We start from the raw sequence: 17,336 nt of genomic DNA on the forward strand, positions 1-17,336 counted from the left end.
GGCAGTGCACTGTCCGGCCAATACCTGGATGTCCAGAGGAGGGGGATGTATGAGCCCAATAAATCAGACGATCCCGAACCTCGAGCATACGTACGTCCGACCCACAGGACACTTTGGGGGACTAGGGTCGGTACGCAACGCCCGCTCGATTTCCGCATCGACCTCCCACACTACCGGTGCCACCAGACAAGACTGCGGCAGGATGGGAGTGGGCTCAATGGACCTCTCCTCTGTGTGATACCGCCGGGACAGGGCATCTGGCTTACCGTTCTGGGACCCAGGGATGTACGTTATTTTAAACACGAACCGGGTTAGAAACATGTTCCACCGAGCCTGACGAGGGTTCAATCTCCTAGCTGCCCGGATGTACTCCAGGTTACGGTGGTCAGTCAAAATGAGAAAAGGGTGTTGAGCCCCCTCAAGCCAATGCCTCCACACCTTTAGGGCCTGTACAACGGCTAACAGCTCCCTGTCCCCTACGTCATAATTTCGCTCCGCTGGGCTGAGCTTCTTGGAATAAAAAGCACAGGGGCGGAGTTTAGGTGGCGTGCCGGACCGTTGCGATAGTACGGCCCCAATACCGGCCTCTGACGCGTCCACCTCTACCTGGAATGGTAAAGCGGGGTCCGGATGCGCCAGCACCGGAGCCGAAGTGAACAGGTCCTTCAGTCTCCCAAATGCCCTGTCCGCCTCAGCTGACCACTGCAAACGGACCGGGCCCCCCTTCAGCAGGGACGTTATGGGAGCTGCCACCTGTCCAAAACCCCAGATAAACCTCTGGTAGTAATTTGCAAAACCCAAGAACTGCTGCACCTCTTTAACCGTAGTTGGGGTTTGCCAATTACGCACGGCTGACACACGGTCAACCTCCATCCTCACCCCTGACGCGGACAACCGATAACCCAAAAAGGAGACCGACTCCTGGAAAAACAGACATTTCTCTGCCTTGACATACAAGTTGTGCTCCAACAGCCTCCCCAACACTCGGCGCACCAGGGCTACATGCTCGGCTCGGGTAGAAGAGTACACTAGAATGTCGTCAATGTACACGACCACACCTTGCCCCTGCATGTCCCGGAAGATCTCGTCCACAAAGGATTGGAAGACTGAAGGAGCATTCATCAACCCGTATGGCATGACGAGATACTCGTAATGACCCGAGGTGGTACTAAATGCTGTCTTCCATTCATCGCCCTCCCTAATGCGCACCAAGTTGTAGGCGCTCCTGAGATCTAGTTTTGTGATGAAACGCGCTCCGTGTAATGATTCCGTCATAGTCGCAATCAGAGGGAGTGGATAACTGTATTTCACAGTGATCTGATTGAGACTACGGTAATCAATACACGGGCGCAACCCTCCATCCTTCTTCTTCACAAAAAATAAGCTTGAGGACGCAGGGGAGGTGGAGGGCCGTATGTATCCCTGTCTCAGAGACTCGGCTATGTAAGTCTCCATAGCCCCCTTCTCCTCTTGAGACAGAGGATACACATGGCTCCGCGGAAGCGCTGCTCCTGCCTGGAGGTCTATCGCACAATCCCCCTGTCTATGAGGAGGCAACCGCGTCGCCCTCGTCTTGCTAAACACGAGTGCTACATCCTCATACTCAGGGGGAATGTGCATTGCGGGCACTTGGTTCGGACTCTCCACCGAGGTCGCCCCCACGGAAACACCTAGACATCGCCCTACACACTGGGCAGACCACTCCTTGAGGGCCCTCTGTTGCCACGAAATGGAGGGATTATGGGTAATCAACCAGGGAAGCCCCAGCACCACTGGATACGCAGGAGAGTCGATCAGATATAACTGAATAGTTTCCTCATGACCCCCCTGCGTACTCATCCTAAGTGGTGCTGTGACCTCTCTAATCAACCCCGATCCCAACGGGCGGCTATCTAGTGCATGGACAGGGAAGGGAGCATCAACAGGAAGGAGGGGAATCCCTAACTTTACACAAAAATTCCGATCAACAAAATTCCCAGCTGCGCCTGAATCTACTAGCGCCTTATGCTGGGAATGAGGTGCAACCTGTGGAAATCTTACAGGTATACATAAGTGAACAACAGAGAGCTCTGGGTAAGTGGGGCGCCTACTCACCTGGAAGGACTCCCCAGTGCGTGGCCTGTTGTCCCGTCCCCCTGGAGACCCTCCCCAGCACCTAGCCGCAATGTGCCCTCCACGGCCACAGTTGGTGCAGGGGACCGCCCCCCTCGGGCTCCTTCTCCTCCTCTCTCTAGCGCCAGCACCCCCGGGCTCGGAGGTGCTGGAGGATGGAATGGACGGCCCCCACTCGGGACGTCCGCGGGTGGCCAGCAGGGTGTCGAGACGGATGGACATGTCCACCAACTGGTCGAACGATAGGTTGGTGTCCCTGCAGGCCAGCTCTCTCCGAACGTCCTCCCGTAGACTGCATCGATAGTGGTTGATGAGGGCCCGCTCATTCCACCCCGCATCCGCCGCTAGAGTCCGGAATTCCAGGGCGAACTCCTGTGCGCTCCTCTTACCCTGTCGGAGGTGGAATAGACGCTCCCCCGCCGCTTTCCCCTCAGGTGGATGGTCGAACACTGCCCATAAGCGGCGGGAGAACTCCGCGTAGGTGATGGTGGCGGCGTCTATTCTCCACCATTCAGCGTTGGCCCACTCCAACGCCTTGCCGGAGAGACAGGAGATGAGGGCGGAAACGCTCTCGTATCCCGAGGGCGCCGGGTGTATGGTGGCCAGGTAGAGTTCCACCTGCAGGAGGAACCCCTGACACCCGGCTGTGGCGCCATCATACGCCCTCGGGAGCGAGAGCCGAATCCCACTGGATTCTGGAGCTTGGATGGGAGGACTGACCGATGGTGGTGGTAAGGTCGGAGGAGGTGTGGGCACTCCTCTGGTCTCCCATCGGTGCAGAGTGTTGATCACGTCCTGCAGGGCGGACCCGAGTTGAAGGATCCGGTCGTCTTGCCCGCTGACGCGCTCCTCCAGCGACTCGGGTGCTGCTGCTGCTCCTGCTGACTCCATGAGGGTGTGTAATTCTGTCAGTGGCTGATGTGGATGTGGTGTAGGAGTCAGGCGCAGGACACAGAAGCTACTTCCAACAGACTTTACTAGAGGACACGACAATACAAAGAAAAGGGCCTCAACAAAACAAGGAGGCAAGCGATTACGCAACAGTGCGCAAAAATACTCCAATGCACAAGAATACACAAAAGTGCGTCTGGACTCTAAACACAATAGAGCAAAATACCAGCACCTACAGACAGGCGGAACAATTACACACAACACACGACAAACAAAACGAGAAACTTATAGGGGACATAATGAACACTAAAAGGAAACAGGTGTACAAGGAAGACAAAACCAAACAAACATCGATAACATACAACGGTGGCAGCTAGTACTCCGGGGACGACGACCGCCGAAGCCTGCCCGAGCAATGAGGAGGAGCAGTCTCGGCTGAAACCGTGACAGATACTCAACTAGTCTCAAGAAGGCCAGTTTTATTGCTTCTTTAATCAGCACAAGAGTTTTCAGCTGTGCTAATCTAATGGCAAAAGGGTTTTCTAATGATCAATTAGCCTTTTAAAATGACAAACTTGGATTAGCAAACACAACGTGCCATTGGAACACAGGACTGATGGTTGCTGATAATGGGCCTCTGTACGCCTATGTAGATATTCCATTAAAAATCAGCCATTTCCAGCTACAATAGCCATTTAAAACATTAACAATGTCTACACTGTATTTCTGATCAAGTTTATGTTATTTTAATGGCCCGAAAAATTGCTTTTCTTTCAAAAACAAGGACATTTATGACCAAGCTTTAACTTCCTGACTGATGTCTTGAGATTCAATATATCCACATCATTTTCCTTCCTCGTGATGCCATCTATTTTGTGAAGTAAACCAGTCCCTCCTGTAGCAAAGCACCCCCACAGCATGATGCTGCCACCCTCGCGCTTCACAGTTGGGATGGTGTTCTTCGGCTTGCAAGCGTTCCCCTTTTTCCTCCAAACATAACGATGGTCATTATGGCAAAACAGTTCTATTTTTGTTTCATCAGACTAGAGGACATTTCTCCAAAAGTACGATCTTTGTCCCCATGTGCAGTTGCAAACCGTAGTCTAGCTTTTTTATGGCGGTTTTGGAGCAGTGGCTTCTTCCTTGCTGAGCGGCCTTTCAGGTTATGTCGATATAGGACTCGTTTCACTGTGGATATAGATACTTTTGTACCTGTTTCCTCCAGCATCTTCACAAGGTCCTTTGCTGTTGTTCTGGAATTGATTTGCACTTTTCGCACCAAAGTACGTTCATCTCTAGGAGACAGAACGCGTCTCCTTCCTGAGCGGTATGACAGCTGCGTGGTCCCATGGTGTTTATACTTGTGTACTACTGTTTGTACAGATGAACGTGGTACCTTTAGGCATTTGGAAATTGTTCCCAAGGGTGAACCAGGCTTGTGGAGGTGTACAAAAAAAAATCTGAGATCTTGGCTGATTTCTTTTGATTTTCCCATGATATGCACTGAGTTTGAAGGTAGGCCTTGAAATACATCCACAGGTACACCTCCAATTGACTCAAATTATGTCAATTAGCCTATCAGAAGCTTCTAAAGCCATGACATCATTTTCTGGAATTTTCCAAGCTGTTTAAAGGCACCGTCAACTTAGTGTATGTAAACTTCTGACCCACTGGAATTGTGATACAGTGAATTATAAGTGAAATAATCTGTCTGTAAACAATTGTTGGAAAAATTAGTTTGTTAACAATACATTTGTGGAGTGGGGCGGCAGGTAGCTTAGTGGTTAAGAGCGTTGTGCCAGTAACTGAAAGGTCGCTGGTTCTAATCCCTGAGACAACTAGGTGAAAAATCTGTCGATGTGCCCTTGAGCAAGGCACTTAACCCTAATTGCTCCTGTAAGTCGCTCTGGATAAGAGTGTCTGCTAAATGAGTGGTTGAAAAACGACCTAAGTGTGTCAACTGTGTATTGAAAAAATTATCAGACCCTTTACTTTGTTGAAGCACCTTTGGCAGCAATTACAGCCTCGATTCTTCTTGGGTATGAAGCTCCAAGCTTGGCACACCTGTATTTTGGGAGTTTCTCCCATTCTTCTCTGCAGATACTCTGAAGCGCTGTCAGGTTGGATGGGGAGCATGTCCGCACAGCAATTTTCAGGTCTCTCCAGAGATGTTCGATCGGGTTCAAGTCTGGGTCTGGCTGGGCCACTCAAGGACATTCATAGACTTGTCCCGAAGCCACTCCTGCGTTGTCTTGGCTCTGTGCTTAGGGTCGTTGTCCTGTTGGAAGGTGAACCTTCACCCCAGTCTGAGGTCCTGAGTGCTCTGGAGCAGGTTTTCATCAAGGATCTCTGTGTACTTAGCTCCGTTTATCTTTCCCTCGATCCTGACTTGTCTCCCAGTCCCTGCCACTGAAAAACATCCCCACAGCATTATGCTGCCACCACCATGCTTCTCTGTAGGGATGGCACCAGGTTTTCCCCAGACGTGACGCTTGGCATTCAGGCCAAATAGTTCAATCTTGGTTTCATCAGACCAGAGAACCTTGTTTCTCATGGTCTGAGAGTCCTTTGGGTGTCTTTTGGCAAACTCCAAGCGGGCTGTCATGTGCCTTCTACTGAGGAGTGGCTTTCGTCTGGCCACTCTACCATAAAGGCCAGATTGGTGGAGTGCTGCAGAGATGGCCTTCTGGAAGGTTCTCTCATCTCCACAGAGGAACTCTGGAGCTCTGTCAGAGTGACCATCGGGTTCTTCGTCCCCTCCCTGACGAAGGCCCTTCTCCCCCGAATGATCAGTTTGGCCGGCGGCCAGCTCTAGGAAGATTCTTGGTGGTTCCAAACTTCTTCCATTTAAGAATGATGGAGGCCACTGTGTTCTTGGGGACCTTCAATGCTGCAGACATTTTTTGGTACCCTTCCCCAGATCTGTGCCCACACAATATTGTCTCTGAGCTCTACGGACAATTCCTTCGATCTCATGGCTTGGTTTTTGATCTGACATGCACTGTCAACTGTGGGACTTTATCTGTGGACTGTGTCCAATCAATTGAATTTACAACAAGTGAACTCCAATCAAGTTGTAGAACTATTGTGAGGTCACTTCTGGTGGACATTCTACTCCAAAATCTATGAAAATTCAACTATGTTGACACCATCCAAAGTATAATTTTCCCTTTAAAAGCCTTAGAACCTGTAGCCCAACTAATGCAGCATTGCGGCTTTAAATAAATAGGCTTCCCATATGCATTCACCTAATTGAAACCCCCCAAAAGACACTGAATGCATCAGATGTTACAAATATACTTTTATACTTGCCACTTCAGGGGTTTTTCTGGATCAAAATGGGGCTAAGGTGGTGGGTGTGGTAGTGGGCGTGGTCAATGATGCAGTCTCCGACCTAAAATTGTGGAGGCCCTCCTCTTGGCCGCAGAGACAACATTCTACTCTTTTAAAGATCATTTCCTGCTATTCTACACGTTTGCCATGGGGCGGAAATAACATTTTACAGATTTAAAGCTCATTTCCTGCAATTTTATACATTTTGTCATGGGACTGAGATAATTATTTTTTACTTTTAAAGCTAATTTCCTGCAATTCTACACATTTTGCCATGGCTTGTGCCGTGTTCTTAAGCTATCTGAATAAATTAAACATTATAACAAAATCAATGGGGATTGCCATGACATTTTTTTGTTTATTATTCTGCCTGACTGTCTAGTTTTTATTTTGGTGATCATTAGTTCTCAAACGTGATCTTATTTAAAGGGACAGTGCAGTCAAAACCTGATTTACCTGTTTTTTTAAAACAATATTTCCACTCTGAGGTCAAAATAACACTGAAATTGAGAAAAGTCATGTTTTTCATGAAATTTGATTATATTTGGATGAAACCAGATCAAAGTATGATGACCAAAGTATGAAAAATGACGGTTGCTTCTACATTGATAAAGTTTGATCATAAAGTTACTTGTCCCCTCCCCCGTGTCAAACACTTGGATTCAGGAGGCAGGATTATTAAAGGGATAGGGTGACATCACACTAACTCTCTCATTTTAATACACCAATGGTAATATGATATTATTTTACCTCATTTAAATAAGTACCGCCTTGTAACCAACATCAGAGGAGTGTTTGCAGAGGGACGTGGTTTAAATAGCTAGATAGCTACTCTTCTGGTGCCAACATTTGACTGTAGGGTGTCAGTAAATATAAATACAAGTTTACCATATTCATCTATGGCAAAGATACTCATGTTTCCCCTTTCATCTGTGTCTGGTGTTAGCTAGTTACTGGCTAGCTAGGTCTTCAGCCAGCATGGAACAAAAGGGGGGGAAGGGTCGTTCAAAACACTGACACAGTTGTCATGTCAACACACCCGTTAGTGCTGCTGTGAACCACATCGCAAGAGACAGTTCTGGTTGTTTAAGTTTACACAGATTTTTTTTAAACATCAATTTTTTACAGATTTTTTTTATATTAAAAAAAACATTGGCCCACTGCTGCAAAATTAAAATAGCGGAAACACTGACTCAGGCCGTCTGTCTGTAGGTCGTCAATGCGACTGTCACACTTTTTCATACTAATCCTCTTCCTCACATCTCTTCAACTTCTCTCAAATCCTTCCTTCGTTCCATCTCTCTCTCTCTCTCTCTCGCTCTCTCTCTATCTCTCTCTCTCTCTCTCTCTCTCTCTCTCTCTCTCTCTCTCTCTCTCTCTCTCTCTCTCTCTCTTCTCTCTCTCTCTCTCTATCCTCTCTAGATGTCTACAGAGCAGTTGGAGGCGTATGTCAACTGTCAGTTTGATGAGCTCCACCGGCTGGTTCGTCTGGAGGAGAAGAGGACCCTCCACCTGGTGGACCTGAAGGAAGCCTTCCTGACCGCCGCCGCCGCCGAGAAGATCGCTGAGATCACCGTCCACACCGAGCGGCTCCAGGAGGAGATGGCCTGCATCACGCAGCAGCTGGGCCAGCTAGACCAGGCCGAGGCACAGCCTGGGACCGGAGTAGCTGCCCTAGCCCAGGGAGGACCCAGCCCCAGCCCCAGACCAGCGGTGAGGCACCTCTCCCTTATACACCACCATTGTCAGGGTAGATGTTACCACTGTAGGCACTGATCTTGGATCAGTGCATCATTGGGTGGGTAACGCAGCAATGACCCTATATAAATGTCTAGGGGTAATTTCATCCTAACTCACCATCACACTAGGATATCTGAAAAGGCATAGCAGGCATCTGCATGTTGATTGGTATGAAGTGTAAAGGGATAAAATCAGTTTATACAACCTTTTTTATTCAGCCTGGTCTCAGAGACTAGACATACCATAGTAAATGTAAATCCGGGTCACTCAAATTAGTATGATATGTTACGTTTGGTATGGTTACATAAGACAGATGGTTACTTACGGCAAAAAACGTAAGTAGGGTGGTTGCTCTTGGTGGATGGGTAGGCTTATAACGCGAATGTCTAGCAACCCAAAGGTTTCAATTTCAGATCTCATCATGGACAACTTTAGCATTTTAGCTAATTAGCAACTACTTAGCATGTTAGCTAACCCTTCCCCTTTCCCTAACCTTAACCATTTTAGCAAACCCTTCCCCTAATCCTAACCTTAACCCTTCTCCTGACCCTAACCTTAACCCTTTAGCCTAATCCTAGTTAACGTTAGCCAGCTAGCTAAAGTTAGCCACCTAGCTAGATTTTGCAACATATCATACGTTTTTCCAATTCGTAACATATCAAATTTGTATAATATTCTATGTTTTGGAAATACGTAACATATAATACGAATTGTAATTCATAACATATCATATGAAATGGGTGATGGTTATCCACAAATTAAAACAAACTACACGAAAAGTAACATATCATACTAAATGGATTTCCCGGATTTACGTACAGAATAATATGAAATGCTCTGAGACCAGGTTGTTTTATTAGGAAGCTGCTTGTGTAATACTATGGTGGGTTCTTAGATGTAAACATGTTTAGCACTGCATAGCTGGGGGCTTAAGTGTAACTATGTATGTCCTCTGGCTGCATGTAAGGTACACACACACACACAGAGACACACACACACACACAGAGACGCCAGCTGAATATACTGCACCTCCTCTTCTACATACCAATCCCTGCCAAGGTTACTTTCTCATACACCCACACCATTATTCGCTCACTCATACAATGACACATTGACATTTACATAAACATTTACACACATATACACAGATATGTATTCTCACTCACTAACTCACTCACATGTACACACACCCTCCCCTTTCTGACCAGTTTCCCAGTCCCTGCTGATGAGAAACATCCCCACAGCATGATGCTGCCACCACCATGCTTCACTGTGGGGATGGTGTTCTCGGGGTGATGAGAGGTGTTGGGTTTGCACCAGACATAGCGTTTTCCTTGATGGCCAAAAAGATGACCAGAGTACCTTCTTCCATATGTTTGGGGAGTCTCCCACATGCCTTTTGGCAAACACCAAACATGTTTGCTTATTTTTTTCTTTAAGTAATGGCTTTTTTCTGCCCACTCTTCCGTAAAGCCCAGCTCTGTGGAGTATATGGCTCAAAGTGGTCCTATGGACAGATACTCCAATCTCCGCTGTGGAGCTTTGCAGTTTCTTCAGGGTTATCTTTGGTATCTTTGTTGTCTCTATCTGATTAATGCCCTCCTTGCCTGGTCCATGAGTTTTGGTGGGCGGCCCTCTCTTGGCAGGTTTGTTGTGGTGCCAATTTCTTTCCATTTTTTAAATAATGGATTTAATGGTGCTCCGTGGGATGTTCAAAGTTTCTGATAAAACATTTTTATAACCCAACCTTGATCTGTACTTCTCAACAACTTTGTCCCTGACCTATTTGGAGAGCTCCTTGGTCTTCATGGTGCCGCTTGCTTGGTGGTGCCCCTTGCTTAGTGGTGTTGCAGACTCTGGGGCCTTTCAGAACAGGTGTATATATACTGAGATCATGTGACAAATCATGTGACACTTAGATTGCACACAGGTGGACTTTATTTAACTAATTATGTGACTTCTGAAGATAATTGGTTGCACCAGATCTTATTTAGGGGCTTCATAGCAAAGGGGGTGAATACATATGCACGCACCAGTTTTCCGTTATTTATTTTTATTTTTTAGAAGTTCTTTTTTTCCATTACATGAAATCCAAATAAAAATCTATTTAAATTACAGGTTGTAATGCAACAAAATAGGAAAAACACCAAGGGGGATGAAATACTTTTGCAAGGCACTGTAAATTAGAAGATCCTCCTGGCCCATTACTCAACTGCTATAGTTTAACTGCTGCAGACTGGACTGTTCTCTCCCCTGGTGGAGCCTCCCAGGCAGGAGCCAGGCAGGGGGGCTGGCAGTCAGGGAGAGACGGAGGGCTGTAGTAATGGCTGTGGCCAGCCTGCAGATTGCTTGCCTGGGTGAAAAATCAGCTTATGGTGGGCCGAGTTCATTAAGGGCCTAATTGAATGGTGATGGTTGCCCTGTTTGTTCTCTCCTGTAAGTCATTGCTGGCATTGAGTAATGCCTGCTGTGACTTAGAGACGTCTATGAGAGGAGAGAGGAGAGAGAGAGAGAGAGAGGAGAGAGAGAGAGAGAGAGAGAGAGAGAGAGAGAGAGAGAGAGAGAGAGAGAGAGAGAGAGAGAGAGAGAGAGATGAGAGAGAGAGAGAGAGAGAGGAGAGAGAGAGAGAGAGAGAGGAGAGAGAGAGAGAGAGAGAGAGGAGAGAGAGAGAGGAGAGAGAGAGAGAGAGAGAGAGAGAGAGAGAGAGAGAGAGAGAGAGAGAGAGAGAGAGAGAGAGAGAGAGAGAGAGAGAGAGAGAGAGAGAGAGAGAGAGAGAGAGAGAGAGAGAGAGAGAGAGAGAGAGAGAGAGAGAGAGAGAGAGAGGGGTACAGTGTCTGAGGTGCCTTAGGGATGTCTGTGTGTATGATGAGGTACAAATAGAAACATTTGCGTGTGTGCGTGCATTTGTGTCTGTGTGTGTGTGCAAGAGATACAAGATAGCGAACGAGTTAGAGAGAAGCCCCTAATACCAATTGATACACACAATCTAATCACATTCCCGAGCGCGTTTCAGTTCTAGCCATTTGTACTCTGATGTAGTGGCCCCACTATCTACTTACAAGATGGAAAAGATGCAAACTGCAGATCTGAGAGAGGAAAGCAACAGAAACACACAGTATGAATACCAACAGTCCAGCAACCACAAACCACATCTGAAAGATGGAAATAATTTAGGATGGAATTATCTCATCCCTATCATTAGCCTTCCTCAAACCCCTCTCTAAAGCATACATCTCATAATTGAGGTGAGTCCGCTTGCTTTAGGTCAGGCAAACATAGGGTTGCAAAGGTAGGTTATATTACTGGAAACATTCAAAGTATTTTATGTAATCTATCAGACATCTACTGGCCCTTTTGGGTCATTCAGATTATCACAGGTGTCTGTAATTATCTGTGGCCCTCTGTTTGGCCTTATCACATGTAAAATATATAAAATAAGATGATTTTAAAATAAAAAATTGAATGACAAAGCTGTAAAACATTATCCTAAATATATACCATCAATTTAGTGACTGCCATTGGTGTTTAATATGAGGGTTTCAGCATGAATTGTACTATGTCAATGTGACTTTGTTGTTAATGTTTTGTCGCCAAACTGGTGGCAGTTGTGAAAAAAGTTAATAGTTGGAAAAGTTGCAGAGTTAATAAAAAATAATGCCATTGTTTATTAGATGCTTTTTTCATTAGTTAGGCTATTTTCTCTTGAACCATACAGCAGAACGTTCTCCACGGCGTCTCCAGACTCTGTCACGTCTGTCACGTGCTCAGTGTGAACCTGCTTTCATCTGTGAAGAGCACAGGGCGCCAGTGGCGAATTTGCCAATCTTGGTGTTCTCTGGCAAATGCCAAACGTCCTGCACGGTGTTGGGCTGTAAGCACAACCCCCACCTGTGGACGTCAGGCCCTCACACCACCCTCATGGAGTCTGTTTCTGACCGTTTGAGCAGACACATGCACATTTGTGGCCTGCTGGAGGTCATTTTGCAGGGCTCTGGCAGTGCTCCTCCTGCTCCTCCTTGCACAAAGGCGGAGGTAGCGGTCCTGCTGCTGGGTTGTTGCCCTCCTACGGCCTCCTCCACGTCTCCTGATGTACTGGCCTGTATCCTGGTAGCGCCTCCATGCTCTGGACACTACGCTGACAGACACAGCAAACCTTCTTGCCACAGCTCGCATTGATGTGCCATCCTAGATGAGCTGCACTACCTGAGCCACTTGTGTGGGTTGTAGACTCCATCTCATGCTACCACTAGAGTGAAAGCACCGCCAGCATTCAAAAGTGACCAAAACATCAGTCAGGAAGCATAGGAACTGAGAAGTGGTCTGTGGTCACCACCTGCAGAACCACTTCTTTATTGGGGGTGTCTTGCTAATTGCCTATAATTTCCACCTGTAGTCTATACCATTTGCACAACAGCATGTGACATTTATTGTCAATCAGTGTTGCTTCCTAAGTGGACAGTTTGATTTCACAGAAGTGTGATTGACTTGGAGTTACATTGTGTTGTTTAAGTGTTCCCTTTATTTTTTTGAGCAGTGTATTTCAAGGCCTACCTTCAAACTCAGTGCCTCTTTGCTTGACATCATGGGAAAATCAAAAGAAATCAGCCAAGACCTCAGAAAAAAATGTGTAGACCTTCACAAGTCTGGTTCATCCTTGGGAACAATTTCCAAACGCCTGAAGGTACCACGTTCATCTGTACAAACAATAGTACACAAGTATAAACACCATGGGACCACGCAGCCGTCATACCGCTCAGGAAGGAGACACGTTCTGTCTCCTAGAGACTAACGTACTTTGGTGCGAAAAGTGCAAATCAATCCCAGAACAACAGCAAAGGACCTTGTGAAGATGGTGGAGTAAACAGGGACAAAAGTATCTACAGTAAAATGAGTCCTATATCGACATTACCTGAAAGGCCACTCAGCAAGGAAGAAGCCACTGCTCCAAAACTGCCATAAAAAAGCCAGACTACGGTTTGTAACTGCACATGGGGACAAAGATCGTACTTTTTGGAGAAATGTCCTCTGGTCTGATGAAACAAAAATAGAACTCTTTGACCATAATGACCATCGTTATGTTTGGAGGAAAAAGGGGAAGGCTTGCAAGCCAAAGAACACCATCCCAACCGTGAAGCACGGGGGTGGCAGCATCATGCTGTGGGGGTGCTTTGCTGCAGGAGGGACTGGTGCACTTCACAAAATAGATGGCATCATGAGGAAGGAAAATGATGTGGATATATTGAAGCAACATCTCAAGACATCAGTCAGGAAGTTAAAGCTTGGTCTCAAATGGGTCTTCCAAATGGACAATGACCCCAAGCATACTTCCAAAGTTGTGGCAAAATGGCTTAAGGACAACAAAGTCAAGGTATTGGAGTTGCCATCACAAAGCCCTGACCTCAATCCTATAGAAAATGTGTGGGCAGAACTGAAAAAGCGTGTGCGAGCAAGGAGGCCTACACACTTGACTCAGTTACACCAGCTCTGTCAGGAGGAATGGGCCAAAATTCACCCAACTTATTGTGGGAAGCTTGTGGAAGGCTACCCAAAACGTTTGACCCAAGTTAAAGAATTTAAAGGCAATGCTACCAAATACTAATTGAGTGTATGTAAACTTCTGACAAACTGGGAATGTGATGAAAGAAATAAAAGCTGAAATAAAAAATTCTCTCTACTATTATTCTGAGATTTCACATTCTTAAAATAAAGTGGTGATCCTAATTGACCTAAGACAGGGAAGTTTTACTACGATTAAATGTCAGGAATTGTGAAAAACTGAGTTTAAATGTATTTGGCTAAGGTGTATGTAAACTTCCGACTTCAGCTGTATACAAAAATGAATACTATACACAAATTAATTTTCGAAAAGTTATTAATGTATAAATTACCAAAGTTACCATAGATTGCCATACATTACTTGTTAATTACCAAAATTACCTGTAGTTTTGCAACCTTAGGCAAATACTCCTATAAGACACATACTAAGTTTGAGAAGTCCAGTGCTTAAATGGAGAATGATGCGTGTGTGCTTGTGCCTGTGTGTGTTTGTGTGTGCATGTGTTCATGCTCGCTAAGCAGTTAGTCTAAATGGAGGCAAAGCTGATAAAGAATGGGCCAGCTGTTATGGCAGTTGCTGTGTCCATTTATTACAGAATTAATGGGCTCCTGTTTTGCAGTGTAATCTACAGATCTGTCATTAAATCAATAGAGAGCGGTGCGGGCGGTAGGTAGGTAGGTAAGCAGCTCTGCAGACATATGCCTGCTGTGTTTACCCTCCAATCACCACCCACCATGATTGCTGAGCACTGATCTGTCACCCCGGAGGAAATCATCCCTCAACCTGTCTCACAGAACACACACACAACGTCTCACATAGCATACACACACAACCACACACACACACATAGTCAGAGAACGCACACACACACACACTACAGAACACACACACACACAACTAAGCATACAGACAAATACACACTGCAGAGCATAAACACACACACACACAGCAGAGTGCACATGAACAGTGACACAGACCGGATTGATACCCATACAGATAGGCAATCATGCACACTGACCCTCTCACATGCCGCAGTGCACCAATACACAGAGTCACATGTTCCAATGAATTGTGTGAGGTGTGTTTGCAACCGTATGCATCTGTGTTAGTGTGCATACTAGAATGAGTGTGGCTGTTTGTGCGAGCAAGTTACAGTAGTTTCCTCATTTGTACATGCATGCCTGTGTGTGAGCAAGTGTGTGTTTGACAGTGGAGAGTAGAGGCACTGGGTTCAATCATGTGTAAGGCCTCCTGGCCTCAGAATGGCCTCAGACAGGGTCCAATCAGCCTTTAGCTAGTCATTAGATGCCCAGTGTGCTGACCGAGTTGACCCAGGCCTCAACCTGACCTGCTCCTGAACCAGAACAATCACATCAGATCTTTTCACATCAGATCTTTTTCAGAGTTGATGTGATTGGTCAAAAGTAAAAAAAGATCAGAATTGAATCAAATGTATTTATAAAGCCTTTTTTACATCAGCAGATGTCACAAAGTGCTTATACAGAAACGCAGCCTAAAACCCCAAAGCAATGCAGATGTAGAAGCACGGGAATTGGGCTGCCTGTCTAAACGCAGCCATAGAGACAGAATAATTACTGCCATCACTGTAGACATAACTCATTCGACATTTCACCACTCAATCAGACCTGGGTTACTATAGTAAACTAGACCCCACCCATCTGGCCCACCCTGCCTCACAATATGTTCCTATTTTTACCTTCACCTTTTCAATTCATTTTAATTCTACACCTATTCAAATTAGATTTTAATATCCAATCGTCTACTCTTAACTAAGTGGGAAGAAAGAGGGTAGTTCTCTCTTCAATGTGTCTTGTTTTAATGAAAAGGAGCAGAGAGATGGAGTTAGCAGGGCCCTCCAGGGGAAGCTACAGTATAGTACTGTATTGTTAGTCTCTGTGGTTCTCCTCTATAGCTGGTGGCTGCATTGTGACTGAGGTGGTGGCGTGTGGCTGCTAATTAAAGTGTGAACAGTGTATACAGATCCACCACTGGGCTCATTTACTCTCCTCTCATGTGACACACTGATGTCTTTTGAGAATAGCTTTTGATATGTGAAATGTGATGTTGTTAGCTTTGTGAAGTCTTGCCATCTGTATAGATGTGTGTTGATGTGTCATTGTGTCAGTGTCAACCACAGCACTGTGTTATGGTCTCCTGTATTAAAACTGCTGTTTCTCTTGTCTTTTTCAGCAGCGTGACATTGAGGCCAGCCCAAGGTAAGACTGATCATAACAACCTCTTTTATAGCATCTGGCAGAATTGGGAGAAAAAATACCCTTTTAAATTCCCACACTCAGGCGGTTTTACAGTGGGCTAACAGGGAGAGGGGATCAGTATGCGACACACACCTCCATGCTCACACGCACACATACAGTAAACTCACACATGCACACACTCTCTCCCTCTCTCACACTCACACACTCACACACTCTCTCTCACACACACACACGTTTGTTTTACTATCCTTGTGGGGATCAAACAATTGATTCCTATTCAAAATCCTATTTTCCCTAACCTTAACTCCTAACCTTAATAATAACCCAAATTGTAACCCTAAACCTAATGGACGTTTCTTTTACTATCCTTGTGAGGACCAGAAGTCCTCACAAGGATAGTAAAACAAAGAAAGTGGGGATATTTCGCTGGTCCCCACAAGGAAAAAGGCAATAGCCGAAATATCCCCACTTTCCTTGTTTTACAGTCGTTGTTAGGACTTCTGGTCCCCAAAAGCATAGTGAAACCAAAAACACACACACACTTCTCTCTCCAGCCCTTGCACAGTGTGTCCCCACTCCTCTCCTCTCCTCCTCCCCTGTAGTACTGTATGTGTGTCACGTCCGTGGCCCAGCCAGGCAATTAGCTGCTCTAATCTCTGTGCCCGCTGGAATTAAACGCTCGGAAAGGTGACGACTTGCCCTCTCTAATCACATGGCCACACAGAGTGACCTGCCCCTGTTCGCTTCATTGGACACTGGGCCGAACCGGGCCGGGCTGGGTGCTGGAGAGACACACTGTCCACTAGTGTGTGGTCAAGCTGTAGTCTGATTATTGGGGTCAACTCAAGCCTTCAGGTGGATCAACCCTGCTTAGGCAGCATGGTCTGTGTTGTAGTAAGCTTGTCTGGTAGGTAGTTGTGTAGGGAGTGTGTGTGTGTCTTGTTTGTCTGCCTGCCTACCTGCCTGCCTATTTGTCTGTATCTCTGTCTATCTGTAAGTCTGTCTGTTCATCCTCTCGTCCATCTGTCCACCTGTCTCTCTCTGTCTGTCTGACTTGTAAAGGTGTGTAGGTTAGTGTGGGAGACAGTGTTTGTAGGTTAGTGTGTGAGACAGTGTGTATAGGTTAGTGTGTGAGACAGTGTGTGTAGGTTAGTGTGTGAGACAGTAGGTGTAACAGATAGCCTTTACCCAGTCACACACGTATTGATTCCCTGACACTGACATGGCTCTCAGAGAGGAGCTGCTCGCTCGGAGCAGCTGCCTTCCCATCACCCCCTGCTGTGTCCTGTCCCTTTGGTGTGTGTCTCTCCAGGCCTTGATGTCAGACTGCCTCCCCACCTCTCTCTCTCACACATACACACACACACACACACACACACACACACACACACACACACACACATACACACACTCACGCTCACTCAGTAAAGGTCTGAGACACAGACAGTGCCTCCATGTCTGCCTGT

At 46.3% G+C, this 17,336-nt stretch overlaps 1 protein-coding gene across 5 annotated transcripts in view; it reads left to right on the forward strand.

Annotated features, from left to right (window-relative positions):
* Nucleotides 1-17,336, forward strand: part of LOC311137410 (tripartite motif-containing protein 44-like) — a 100,496-nt gene that overhangs the window by 37,168 nt on the left and 45,992 nt on the right. For 4 of the 5 annotated variants that reach the window (XM_084171883.1, XM_084171884.1, XM_084171887.1 and 1 more), the window contains exons 4-5: nucleotides 7,759-8,049; nucleotides 15,845-15,870. In XM_084171883.1, the coding sequence (XP_084028009.1) occupies nucleotides 7,759-8,049; nucleotides 15,845-15,870 (317 nt within the window). The remainder of the gene's footprint in view (nucleotides 1-7,758; nucleotides 8,050-15,844; nucleotides 15,871-17,336) is intronic. The other variant, XM_084171886.1, reaches the window with a different exon arrangement.

The sequence above is a fragment of the Coregonus lavaretus genome (genome assembly GCF_964263955.1).
Source record: "Coregonus lavaretus genome assembly, chromosome: 11".
Taxonomy (NCBI): Eukaryota; Metazoa; Chordata; class Actinopteri; order Salmoniformes; family Salmonidae; genus Coregonus; species Coregonus lavaretus.